The 13,162-nt window shown below is 45.8% G+C and overlaps 1 protein-coding gene across 5 annotated transcripts in view; it reads right to left on the bottom strand.

Annotated features, from left to right (window-relative positions):
- The window catches only part of Mob2 (MOB kinase activator 2), a 52,563-nt gene that overhangs the window by 9,469 nt on the left and 29,932 nt on the right, over positions 1–13,162 (bottom strand). For 2 of the 5 annotated variants that reach the window (XM_052195123.1, XM_052195142.1), the window contains exon 1: positions 7,840–7,964. The exons of the other annotated variants lie outside the window; for them this stretch is intronic. In XM_052195123.1, coding sequence (XP_052051083.1) covers positions 7,840–7,949 — 110 coding nt within the window. In that variant the 5' untranslated portion in view covers positions 7,950–7,964. Of the gene's footprint in view, positions 1–7,839; positions 7,965–13,162 lie in introns of those variants that run through there. 5 annotated transcript variants of the gene reach the window in all.

The following is a 13,162-nucleotide window of genomic DNA, read 5'->3' as shown; positions in this document are numbered from 1 at the left end:
CTATTTGCCAACAGTTTTCCTCTAAGTTCATCCAAATCTCACCAATTCCTACACTGGAGCTCCAACAGGTGGCTCAGATCATTCTCACTCTCCAGGACAAATAGAAATACTGGCCATAGTAATGCTACAAGATCAGGGAGGATCAGACTTACTAATAGGTGGTCTTTGTCTTTTCCCCAGGGAGGAATGTTGCTTTTATGTCAAACAGTTGGGTATAGTAAAAAATAAGATCCAATAACTCCAGACAGGTCTCTAAACCATAAGAAACTGCTCCAGGCCTCTGGCCAGTGGATCGCTGACAGTCCAGAATGGAATCAAATACCATTCTTGCCCCACCTCCTTTTCTTAAGACTATTGTCACACCCTGCTTTATAAATTTCTTAGCTAGATTTTATCAACAACAGATCCAAAAGATTTCTAACCAGACTTTTAATCAGTTGCTATTACAGGATTACTGGTTCCTAACTAAGAAGCCAAGAGGCCTGCAACTCCTGATTTATACCCTGACACTGAAGATCAAACTTGCCCTAAAACCTTCAATGACCCCATTCAACAGGAAGTAGTCTAATGATTGCATTGCCCCTTTCTTGACCTCTGATTGTTTAGCAATAGTAAACAAAAAAGGAGACTGTAAACCCCCAAAGGGGCTCAAGTGGCCAGGACCCACCTCTGAGAATCACCAACTGACAGGCTCTGTTCACAGAACACTTTAATGGCCATACCAGCCTGACCCAGCCCCTAGAGACACAGGTGGCCAAGCTCCGGGCTTAAAATTCTACCAATCCCTGAGCTCACCCTAAATACAGGATATGAAATCTCACCAATTCCTACACTGGAAATCTCTACCCTGGAGAGTTCCACCTCCAAAAAACTCTGTATCCATGGTTCTCAGCCCTCCTAATGCTGTAACCCTTTAATACAGTTCTCATCTTATGGTAACCCCCAACCATAAAATAACTTCATTGCTACTTCATAACTATTACTTCATAACTATAATTTTGCTGTTATAAACTATAATGTAAATAAATATCTGATATGTAACCCCTGTGGCTGCAACCTACAGGTTAAGAACCACCACTACCTTATATAAAGCCTGCCTCCTGCTGTTTTCTGCTGCTTCTCATCTGAACAGATGCACCCCACTTCCTGTGTCTTTCCCAATAAACCTCTTGTGTGAGGACTTGGCTCCCAACTCCCAGGATACCTTTCCCTTCAGAGCTGCAACACTTGCACTGGAGAAACCTTTACCCTCTGAAGCCTAGCATTTATAATGGGGATACCTTCCCCTCAGAGCTGTAACACTTACACAGGACATTCCTGAGCAGGGACCCTACAGGCCACACTTCCTTCCAGGCAGGCCAGTTCAGAAAGGTACACAGCTACCATCAAAGCGTCAGAGGAAGGACCACCCATGGGAAGTACCAGGTTGCCAAACTTACAGAGGGCACCCCAAGAACAGACTATCCTCCCCAATAGAGCTAGCTCCTCCTTTATGTCTTGCTAATGTCCTCTACCACAGGCAGCATACTTTGGCTGGGGTGTACGAGCACCCGGCCATGGTATAACACTCGCACCTTGTTACCATTTGTGGAGTGAATGCAAGAGAAAACCCTAGAGTTAAAGCTCTGCCTCAGCACCGAGACTCCCTCTACTAGTTCCCATGTAAAAGCAGAGGCAATAAGAGAACCCAGCCTCCTCACATTCCAGACTGCACAAGACTCTGTTAAATTTCACCTTGTTTTGAAACGTTTTTTAAATAAAATTATATCGCTCTGTTAACAGAAAGTGAGCTTATAAAGTCTATTTTAAACAATGAATATATGTCTTTAAAATGTATTGTTTTCACTTGAATAGAGATCCACAATCTCTCACATGCTCAATTCTTCCAGTCCAGGTACTCTTCAAACACTGGTGGTAGCCCTGCGCCTTTGGCTCTTGGTGAACAAGTTTCTAGGTAGGCACTGAGATGGGGTGGGACCCTTATGAGAGGAGGCCTACTCAGTGCCCGACTGCAAGTGATTACTTAGCCTGAGTTATCTATGGGGTGCTAGCCCACCAGAACAATGATTCTGCTGAAGTCTGTCATGTAGCTCAGATTATGAGTGGTTAGAAGGACTTGTTAACCTGAAGTCTCCCTGGTGAGCTCTGTGAGGTAGTCAGGTAAAGTAGTCTACAGATGCTCCTGGCTGGCCATGTTAGACCAGCACACTGGATAGCAGGCCCTTCTAGGCATTGACCACACAATGCTAGAAACAAAGGAGCCTCTCTACCAATCTCTGAACAGCTGGCACCCACAGGTCAGGCTTCAGGATGAGAGTACTGGGTGAGAAGTCTGAGAAGCACGATGAATATTCCTATAGCAAAGCTGAGTCTTGTCCTCACATAATCAAATTAATTCTTCAGTAGTAGACTTTCTGACTTCTGAAATATAAGCAACCAATTGATGGTGGCATAAAGCCTTGTGACCAGAAAAGGATGTTTTTTGATCAGAAACTCTTAATATGGCATTCTGTGGGAAGAGCCGAACAGTTGGAGGTCCAAGGAAATAAACAGTTTGGCCTCTAGTAAAGTAATTGCAAGGAGCAACAGCTATCCAGAGCCTACCTCAGACCAGGAGAGTGAGGAGAGGAGCAGACCCAGCAGAAGGGTCCTCTGTCCCAGAAGCAGTCTTGTACCCATCCTGTTCCACAGGGGCGAGAAGCAGCTAGGGAAGAACAGTGTATTAAAGGAATGACTTCTAGGGTCTTGAAATCCTTGCAATCAGCAGGATGGAAGTGGTAGTGCAGGAGGTAGCCTTTGACTCAGATTCTCACTGTGCCCTCTCCAGGTTAGCCCTGCCTGACCAGATGAAGCAAAATGCAGGCCAGAGTGCCAGCTATATACCTGTCTTTTTGTCCTGAGAACATAGGCAATTAGGCCAGCTACCATGCATGGCATCAGGAGGCAGCCTGGCTTGTTTCTGAGTCCTGTGTTCCACAGTCCTGAGAGGCTACATGGGGGCAGGGTGAAAGGTCTTTCTAACTGTGACCTATTTTTTCCTTTCTTGTGCTTTAAAAGGTTGCTGATGGTTTATTTAAGAGAAAGAGGATAGAAGAATGTTCCCTGAATGCCAGGGAAATGTTTTCCTTTCGGCTTCTCATGGCAGAGCTTAGCCTTAAAAGGCGATGTGTGCTTGGCTTCCAGGGCAGGGCCAAAAGCAGCCAAAACCAGGCAGAGGACAGGGTAGGGTACAATCCAGCTTTTAGGCTACTGGCACAGCACAGGCTCTAAGGGAAACAGCATGGGATCTGTTAGGCTGAAGCACAGGTGTGGATATATCATATAGAAAGAGAGCACTTTAAGGCTGCCTGGCATGAGCCCAGCCGTGTAGGCTTTAGCCTCTCTGTTGTGTAGTTGTGGATGTAGATGTTCTCAGGACAAAAAGACAGCCCCCCCCGGGGGGGGGGGGGCTCTGCCAATGATTTTGGCGCACATCTACTGTCCTGTCCTCTGCACTTCTCTGAATCCTCATATTCCACTAGTGATGTGTGCTAAGTTCCACTACTATTCAGTCAGAAAGAAGAGACCCGCCTCTCTAATGCTGGCTCAGGCCTGTAGTGTCTTCAAAGGGTAGGGTTTCTTTGAGACTATCAACTACCTTCTGTCTTCTGTGTATCCTATCCTAGAAACCAAGACTATAGAGCAGGGGGCTGGTAAGAGTCAAGCTGTCAAGCCTTTTCCATGTTCTATGGCTTGGGGTGTTTACCTGTAAGCTAAAGGAAGACAGGGCAACTAGGAAGGTGGATAGTAGGAACCAGCCATCACCATGGCTCCTGAGTACAATTGAGGACCCATTCAGGGAGGGTATCCTATGAGCAGCATCTTACCCTTACTCCCACTCATAGTTACAAGGGAGGAGATAGTTCTTCTGGGCAGAAGCTAGAAGGCCTGCTTCCCTCTATAATAAACCTATAACAGGGGCTTAGGGCAAAGTCAAAAGGCAGCAAGTAGATGTCATGCTAGATATCAGCATGTACACATGAAGCCCCAAGCCTTTCCTGTTTTAGTCATATCCCTATGTATGTAGCTGCCCCCCATTACAAGGGGCCAACTTGGACCCTGGAACATAGTACACTTTGGGACACTCTCCTGCCAACCTAAGTTTCTCAGTCCTAGTCACAGAGCCCTCACTCCAGCAAGAGGAACAAGAGGTAACACAGGGCTCACATTCTGCTTGAGAAGAATATGGTAGTTGGTAGTAGAAAGGCCTCTTGAAGGACATCAAAAGCCTCACTCCAATTTCTTTCCCTGAGGGGTGCTTGGCCAGGGCAACAGAATCATCTAGAGCACCAGTTTTAGCTCCTTTGCCAGTATCTCTGTATTCACATGGTAAGTTGGGCAAACAAATATCTCCCAGGTTCCAAGGCAAGCTGAAAAGATCGTGGCATCAGTGGCTGGCCATACCTGCACACTTGCCTGAGGTCACAGGCTCTCTCAGCTTCCTTTATACCACTCACCGCTATGACCCATATGGAGAGAGGACTATGCAGACAAAGCCTTGAGTGAGCAGCACAGAGACTGTACTATAGAGACCAGGGAGTAGGTGCCACATGTCAGTATACCCACAAAACCGCTATGAGCTCCTGGGAAAACACCCCCCAAAATAAAACAAAACAAAACAAACAAACAAACAAAAAACAAAGCTCTCAACCATGAGGGTGAGGCTAACATTTTATTTAAGTAAAATACCTGCTTTAGAGGTAACCACACTCTACCAGAATCACCTTCTTCTTGCCTCCCACACATCCACCTGGCCTTAGATTCCTTCTCTCTTCTTCAATGTCTCTGCTGCCACAGTGCTCTGCCCACCCTGCCCCTATGGCAAACTCCCCCTAGTCCTCTAAGATCCCAACTATGAAATGTCACATCTTCTATTCTAGCTGGCCACATCCTGACACTGAACCCTTTGGCATCCCCAGCACCAGGTGTGAGCCAATCCTTATTGAAAGTCTAACCAATGAAGAGCAAAAGAAATGTACAGAGTTAATAAAAAGAATCTCTATGGCAATGTGATGTCAAACATGAGGCTGGGTTGGCTCTGATATTGTTGGTGGGAAGCAGACTAGCAGCATCTTTCTGGGACCAGGATGGTAAGATGCTATGTTCCCATCTGCTCTTGCCCTGCAGTGAGGCTTAGCCTGCATCCTCCCCACAAAGCCCCATTTGAAGCTCCACCTTAACTTTCCCAGCCTCTGATCCAACACAGATGCTCACAAAGCAAAGTATTCTAGGAGAGAAATGCTCAGACTTGGGGGAAGCATACACGGCAAGTCATAAAGATAAAGGACTTAAGAACACTAAGGTCTGAGGGTGGTAGGGAAGGCATCCAAGAGTCTTGAGACAAAGTACATCCCTCCAAAGTAGTAAGGAACTGAGTATGACTATCTTAGGCCTCTACAGAAATAGAATGTGTTTGCTTCCCACCCTGCTACCGGAACAGCCCCAGCTAGGTTAATAGTGAGGGGCTAGAGAGGGTGGAAATTTAGCAATGAGGGACCAGAAGTTAACATCTAGAGGCCTGGGATTAACATTAAGGAAGGAGATGCTAATACTAAGGGGCCAGGGAATAACACTCAAGGGATGAATATTAATGATCAGGGAGTATGGCAAGCAGGTTGGGGCATGAGGATCTTAAAGATACAAGCCCTCTCAGGCCAGGTCTGTGAAACACTACTATTTAGGTAGAACACAGCTAAAAGCTAAGAGAAATGTGCTATGAGTTATTCTACTGGGGACTCCTATGTTCCTGGTCAGGGCAAGTATCCATGCTGCAGCCTACTCAAAGCACTACCTCTAAGCATAATGACCTCTTTTCCTATCACAGTAGGAGCCCCTTTGACAACAGGGTACAAGCTAGCATTGCCCAACCAAATACTCCCAGGCTCTCCCTAACCCCTCAATAGCTGGGCCCCTCACTGCTGGACTGTGAGCATAGTCATTCCTGATTACCATCTCTTCTGCAGCAATTATCAGGACTTAGGTCTCTGTGGTGCCCAGAAAGTTCAGTTCTAACTCCTGGACCAAGTCCTCACTAACTCCACTGGCCAATGCCTGGCTTCAGGGGCCAAGATAGGAAGACCCTCCCAGTCCTATCTTATCCTTCAGCACTACCATACACAGGTTGGATTGGTCAGAAGCAGTGAAGAGGGTCGCTCTCTCAAGAATATCTGTGCCTCTTTCCAGAAAAGTTAGTACCCCCAGGTAAGGTACACTTTCACTAATGTCCCTGACCCAGTAAAGGATTCACCCACCTGGAGAACAAGGCAGTGAAGAGATAGGCACATTAGGGCTGAGGCATGCTTAGACAGTACCTGTTTATCCTCACTGAACTCAGTGTGATCCTCTTGAAGGCCAGGCTAAGGTGTCTCCCAATGGGACCTCCCTCAGTATAAGTAGCCAGGAGTCACTGGCAGATGAGTGCCATTCCTTAGCCTCCCTGGAGCTGATGTTGGTATCTGTTAACCACACATATGCAGAAATATAAATGTTAACATGTGTGTGGTCCTCTACTACTGCCATCAATCACATTCCAAATTAGGGCAGATGATGCCACCACCTTGCAGACATTCTAAAACTTTATGCCTTCACATTAAAATTGACACAGTTCTGGGTTCCTGCTTGCATCCCCTGAGGATGCTCCCTGTCTAGATGCTCAGGTAATGATGAGGTGGCAATGGCCTAGAGGAGCAGGTAGGGTCAGAGGTGACCAGGGATAGGTAGGTGTACAGAAACATGTTCCAGAACTCTCCAGCCAATTGCAAAGGGCTCTCACAGGCTGGATTAGTGTCAAAGCCTCACCAAGAGTTCTATGCTTTGGGAGTTCACAGTTAAAGGAGACACTGGAAAAGCAAATGCTATTTACTTTCATTTTAAATAATAATGGTTCTGCTGGGCACTGTGACACACATCTTTAATCCTAACACTCAGTAGACAAAGGCAGACAGATCTCCATGAGTTTAAAGCCAGCCTAGTCTACATAGTGAGTTCCAGGATAGCCAAGGCTATACAGTAAGAGTGTGTCCCAAAAATAAAGGAAGGATGAAAGGGAGGGAGGAGGGAGGTCATAACAGGACAGGACAGGGAAAAGCAAAGATGGATGACAGTGACCCATTTTGTTAAGAGACAAACACAAGATTCCTACATGGAAGGGAAAACTGACTGGAATCCAAAAGGCAGTGCCTTTTCCCTCCTGGCTGGGGAGTACAACCCCAAACTGACTTGAAACTGCCACTCCACCAGCAAGTCATTCACACACACCCCCACTCATCCACTTACATTCCACACACACCCCAGACTTGGAGAAAGAAAACCACTGCAGATCAGAAGAGTCTGAAAAGCTTTTCCTGGCCACATTCCAGCAGCTATCATATATCAAGCACCTGGGATATAACATGTCACTTCTCTGGACACTCAAGGACAGGCTCCAGGACATTCTTGCCTTGGGTAGCCAAGGTTCATGCCAAAGACAGACAGCTATTGGCCAAAAAAACACAAGCCAGACAAACTTGCTGGTGATAAAGGCTACTCAACTGTCCAGCAGTTTGCAGAGGGAACAGAGGAGGACTCCTGACAATCAAGGAGCTTATGTAGCAAAGGTCCAATGCCGGTGCTGTGCTCCTGGGTAGCATGCAATGAGCTCAGTTGCTAGACTGGCCAAGCTGCACCAATTACCCCAGCACCAACCCCAAAGGTGGCACACCCACCCCCCCAGCACACCAGGCTGGTTTACTGAGAAGGCAATCAGGGACACAGCCAACCACCTCCCAGGCACACTGTGTTTAAGTTTGGGCAGGCTATTACCTGAGCACTTTGCTGATGGCCTGAAGCACCATTTTACACTGAAGTCCGGTTTTGGGGGGATGGCTGAGCAGAGTTCGCTCTGAAGGGAGACAGCAGTGCTCTCTAACCATGATGTGGAGATTGCAGAGCTGGTGAGGGAAAGTGGGGTCCAAGCAACGTAGCTCTGGGTTCCCTCCCTCGGAAGTGCCCTCCGCCCTTGCTCTAGGCCAATGAGGACCACAGCAGAGACAAACAGCTGCTCCCTTTACACAGTAAGGGCCGCCCAGGCTGGTGAAATAGGGGAGTGTCTGAACTGCTTTTGCAAAGTAAAGAGCTGGCAGGGCAGGGTGGAATCAGCAAGGCCAGAAGGGAGGAGATAGGGTGGACCTAGCAGCAGGAAAGGCCCGTCAAAGAGATCCAAGTAACACCTGGAGGCCCTCCCTTGCCACCTACACTAGGCTGAACACAGCCTTGATGTGGGAAGCCGGGGAAACAACAGGCAGGCAGAGCTTCTTTAACAAGCATACTCAGGACAGGGATCAGCAGGCCATTGGGGCCCCTGCAGAGTAAGCACTAGCTGCTCCGACTCTGCAGGTGGGTGTCAGACAAGCTTTTTGAAAGGGTCAACAGGCTTTGGAAGAACCGGAGGATGCAAATTTTGTTCTGGACAGTGCTGTTCCTCAGGTCTGTCTGTCAGGATCACTGCCACTATGAGCCATAGGCAGCAGGAATACCTGGAACACCTCATGGACACCCAAATTATGTAGCCAAGGCCTTGTTTATGGGAGACCACCAAGCCTTAGAAATCAGATTCCTGGCTGTGGTCAGTCCCACCCCATCTCATCCTGGGTTCCACTGCAGTGTCAGAATAGTCAACATGGACTGATAGGGAGGTACTGCTCCCAAGCTCCACTATGGTTTGGGTGGGAGTCAAGTGCCCATTCTCATGCCAATCAAAAGATGGATACTGTAGAACTTCTCCTCAGAGACAGCAGGTATGAATCAGGCTTGGGTGTTTTTTATGTTTTCCCCAAAGTTAGACAAAGGCTATGGGATAAAAAAGGAAGATGGTCTTCTCTTAAGCTCCCACAAAGGGTCCTCACAGAACTTGACTCTGAGCCAGGAGCCCTAGCACTCTTGCTAGGCTGTCTGCTATGTCTCCACTGTACAGAACTCTCTCCTCTCAGGAAGAAAAAGGCTACGAGTAAGTAGGTGAGTGCTGAAAAATGTGGCCCTACCTCCTGGAGAGTGGTCTGGTTACAAGAAGCTGAACCTTTAAATAATATACTTCCTGGTAGTAGTATATAAAAAAAAGTGCTAGATGTGTGAAAAAGCAAACAAAAAACAGAAAAATGCAAACTATAACCAGGAGTTCTTTCAGTCAGTGCAAACAGATCCTGAGAGGACAACAAAACCCCATAACTAAGTAAAGTAAAATGAGTAACTAAACCCCATAACAAGGTATGTGTCAATTCTAGAAGTTAAAAACAGTACCCAAATGAACAACACACAAACATGTAAGTCAAACTGTCACACTGAAATGAGACTCTAGTGACGTGAGAAGGTAGGGTAAGCCAACCAGCTGGATAAAGAGCAGATAGAAGACAAGAGCCTGCAAATTTCATGATGGATGGAACTAGAAAATATCATCCTGTGTGAGATAACCCAGACACAAAAGAACACACATGGTATGTACTCACTGATAAGTGGATATTAACCCAAAAGCTCAGAATACCCACGATTCAACTCACAGACCATATGAAGCCTATGAAGAAGGAAGACCAAAGTGTGAATGTTTCAATCCTACTTAGAAGGGGGAACAAAATAATCACAGGAGGAAAAAGATGGGGACCTAGGAGGGAAAGAGGAGGGGGCGGAGGAGGCAGGATCATGTATTGGAAAAGACAGTAGAGAAATACAGAGGGCCAGGGAAATGAAAAGAAATATGTAGCAGTGGGAGGTGGGGAACTTTAGGTAGTCACTAGAAAGTCCCAGACGCCAGGGAAGGGAGAGGTTTCCAGGACCCAACAGGGATGACATTAGCTGAAAAACCCAACAAAAGACAGATCCTGTAGAGATCATCACCTCCAGCAGATAGGCAAGGCCCTCAGTTGAAGGATGAGGCCACCCATCCATTTCAAAATTTTTTACCCAGAATTACTCCTGTCTGAAGGAAATGCAAGGACAAAAAATGGAACAGAGACTGAAGAAAAGACTATCCAGAGACTACCCCCACCTAGGGATCCATCCCAAACACACACACACTCAACACACACATTCACACACACACACACTCAACACACTTACACACACACACACACACACAGCTATACCAGGCTCCTGTCAGCAAATGCTTCTTGGTGTATACAGCACAATAGTGTATACAAATGCAGATACTCACTGCCAACCAACGGGCTGAAACTACCAATGGGCTGAGCCTACCAACGGGCTGAGCCTAGGGACCCCAGTGGAAGAGTTAGGGAAAGACTGAAAGATCTTAAGGAGACTGCAACCCCATAGGAAGAACAATATCAACCAACTGGACTCCCCAGAGCTCCCAGGGACTAAACCACCAACCGAGGGAGGGACCCATGGCTCCAACTACATATGTAGCAGAGGACTGCCTTATCTGGCATCAATAGGAGGGGAGGCCCTTGGTCCTATGGAGTCTTGATGCCCCAGTGTAGAGAGATACTAGAGTGGTGAGGTGGGAGCGAGTGGGTGGGTGGGTGGAGGAGTACTCTCACAGAGGCAAAGGGGAGGGGAGATGGGTTGGGGAGTTGCAAAGGGGAGACTGGGAAGGGGGATGACACTTGAAATCTAAATAAATAAAATAACCAATAAAAAAATAAAGTAAAAATGTTAAAAGGTGAGAGCTAAAAAGGTGAATCAGTACTCTGTAATGGTGGAAACACAGAGGCTGGCCAAATGGTACAAGGCCCAAAGTCCAGGGAGGAATGAGGACAAAACCATCAAAAGATTTATTCAGAACAGTGGCATTATTCAAGTTATGTTTCTCACAAGGTTCGCTGGTTGTGGTATGTGCTAATGGGGGTGGAGCAAGAAATCTGGGCTAGCAGTTTGTCCGAGCACTGAGGTACCTGGTGTGGGAAGAAGCACTTGCCCAATGTGCTCTGGAGACAGTGCCATGGCATCCAGGATAGCTTTTAGCCACTCCATACCTGCATCACTTTATTCTGTCTTACTATTAAGAATAACCTGAAGCTAGCTTACAATTCTGAGTTCAGGACCCCCCATCTGGCAACTGTCAAAACTAAAACTAACCAACCAAACAAACAAACAAACAATCACAACAACAAACCCCTCAAATTTCCCTTTTATTTTATTACTTTATATGTATGGGTGTTTGTCTGCATGCATATCTATACATGTGTGTCTGGTACGCATGGAAGCCAGAAGTCAGTACAGGATTCCCTGGAACTAGAGTTACAGATATTTGTGAGCTGCCATATAGGTGCTGAGAATCAAACTTCCAGTCTTCTGGAAGATTAATCAGTGCTCATAACCACTGAGCCACTTCTCCAGCTTATTATCAACTGCCTTTTTGATGACTAAATTCCAAGGTATCATATGAAAGATTTTTCTAATCCTAATCACCCATTGAAGCTGACATCATGACAGGAATCAGTCTCATACTGAAAATTAAAGTCAGTATATAGGCTCAGGGCAGGGATGGGGGGAGCATACACAAACCATATTCAGACCACAACAGTACCTATCAGAATGGCTAAAATAAAGTGCTAACAAAAACATGGAATAAGTAGATGCCTTAATCATGATTGGAGGGAATCTAAAATGGCCAGCTAGTCTGGCAAACAGTTTGAAGGTATTCTAAAAAGTTAAACATACAATTACCATATGACTCAACCACTTCTCTCCTGGGCATGTGACCTAGAGAAATGAAAACTACATCAAAACAAAGGTATGAATGAAAAAGGTATGAAATCACTCAGTGGGTAAAGGAATGTCGGTAAGAAACAGTGGTAAGCCCCATCTCACACTTAGATGCATCAGAGAACTAAACACAACCAAAGCTTAGCAGTACCTCTGCCAAGCCCAGAGCAGGTAAAGTTTTTTAGAATATAAACAGCACTAAATTTAGAGAAAAAAGGATGTCGCCAACATTTAAACTTACCCAAACTTTTTTTTAATGCTACTAAAAAATGAACATACTTGGGGATGGAAAGATGGCTCAGTGGTTAAGAGCACTGGTTGCTCTTCCTAAGGACCTGGGTTTTATTCCCAGAATTTGTGTGGCAGCTCACAAACATCTGAAAATCAGTTCTAAAGCATCTGATACCCTCTACAGGCAACACCTGCATACCGGGCACACACATGGTACATACACATACACACAAGCAAAACATATATAAATCATTAAATTAAAAAAAATGAACAAAGTAGGTAACCATAACTTGCATATACCCAACAAAATACTTTTATCTGCACCAAGTACAGAAGTCCTATAATTCAATGATTTAAAGACAATCCTGTTTTCAAGAAGAGCTAAAGACTGAACAAGATATGTATATGTTACAAAGGCAGACAATCACACAGTATTCTGGCTAGTTTTATGTCGATCTGGCACAAACTAGAGTCATCTGGGAAGAGGTCATCTTAATCCAGGAAATGCCTCTATAGGATTGGCCTATAGGCAAGTTTGTAGGACATTTTCTTGATTGATAATTGATATGAGAGGACACAGCCCACTGTGGGTGGTACCAACCTAGGTCAAAGATGGTATAAGAAAGCAGGCAGAGCAAACTATAAGGAGCAAACTATAAGGCGCACTCCTCAATAGCCTCTGCATCAGTTTCTGACTCCAGGTTCATACCTTGATTTCCTGCCCTGAATTCCCTGGATGATAGACCAAAAGTTGCAAGATGAAAAAAACCTCTTTCCTCCCTAAGTTGTTTTTGGTTACAGTATTTTATCAAAGCATAAAAGCCCTAACTAATAAATACCATATCTCAGTGGGTAAGACCACTGACTGCTCTTCCAGAGGTCCTGAGTTCAATTCCCTCATGTACACATCTGCCTTTAGCTTGCACACTTGAGGCAAATTCCTGAGAAGCTACAGGGCCCACAGATCCACTCTAGCCAGGAACATAGATCCCAAAACAAAGTTGTCATCTCAGTGGCCTACTGTCCCCAAGCCAAGTAAGTGTGTCCCCCAGGCATATATTAGACAGTCTAGTTAACTGCTCTAGGTTAAACAAATAATGCTCCTACCAGCCATGCAACCTTAGTCACACTACAAAAAGCAGAGGCATGCCAGGTCCCAGTCTATTGGGAACATACCTCTTCTAGGGCTATAGGAATT

Source organism: Apodemus sylvaticus, chromosome 1, assembly GCF_947179515.1.
Source record: "Apodemus sylvaticus chromosome 1, mApoSyl1.1, whole genome shotgun sequence".
NCBI lineage: Eukaryota > Metazoa > Chordata > Mammalia > Rodentia > Muridae > Apodemus > Apodemus sylvaticus.
Note: the sequence above shows the minus strand (reverse complement) of the source record. Positions and strands in the feature narration are given on the sequence as shown.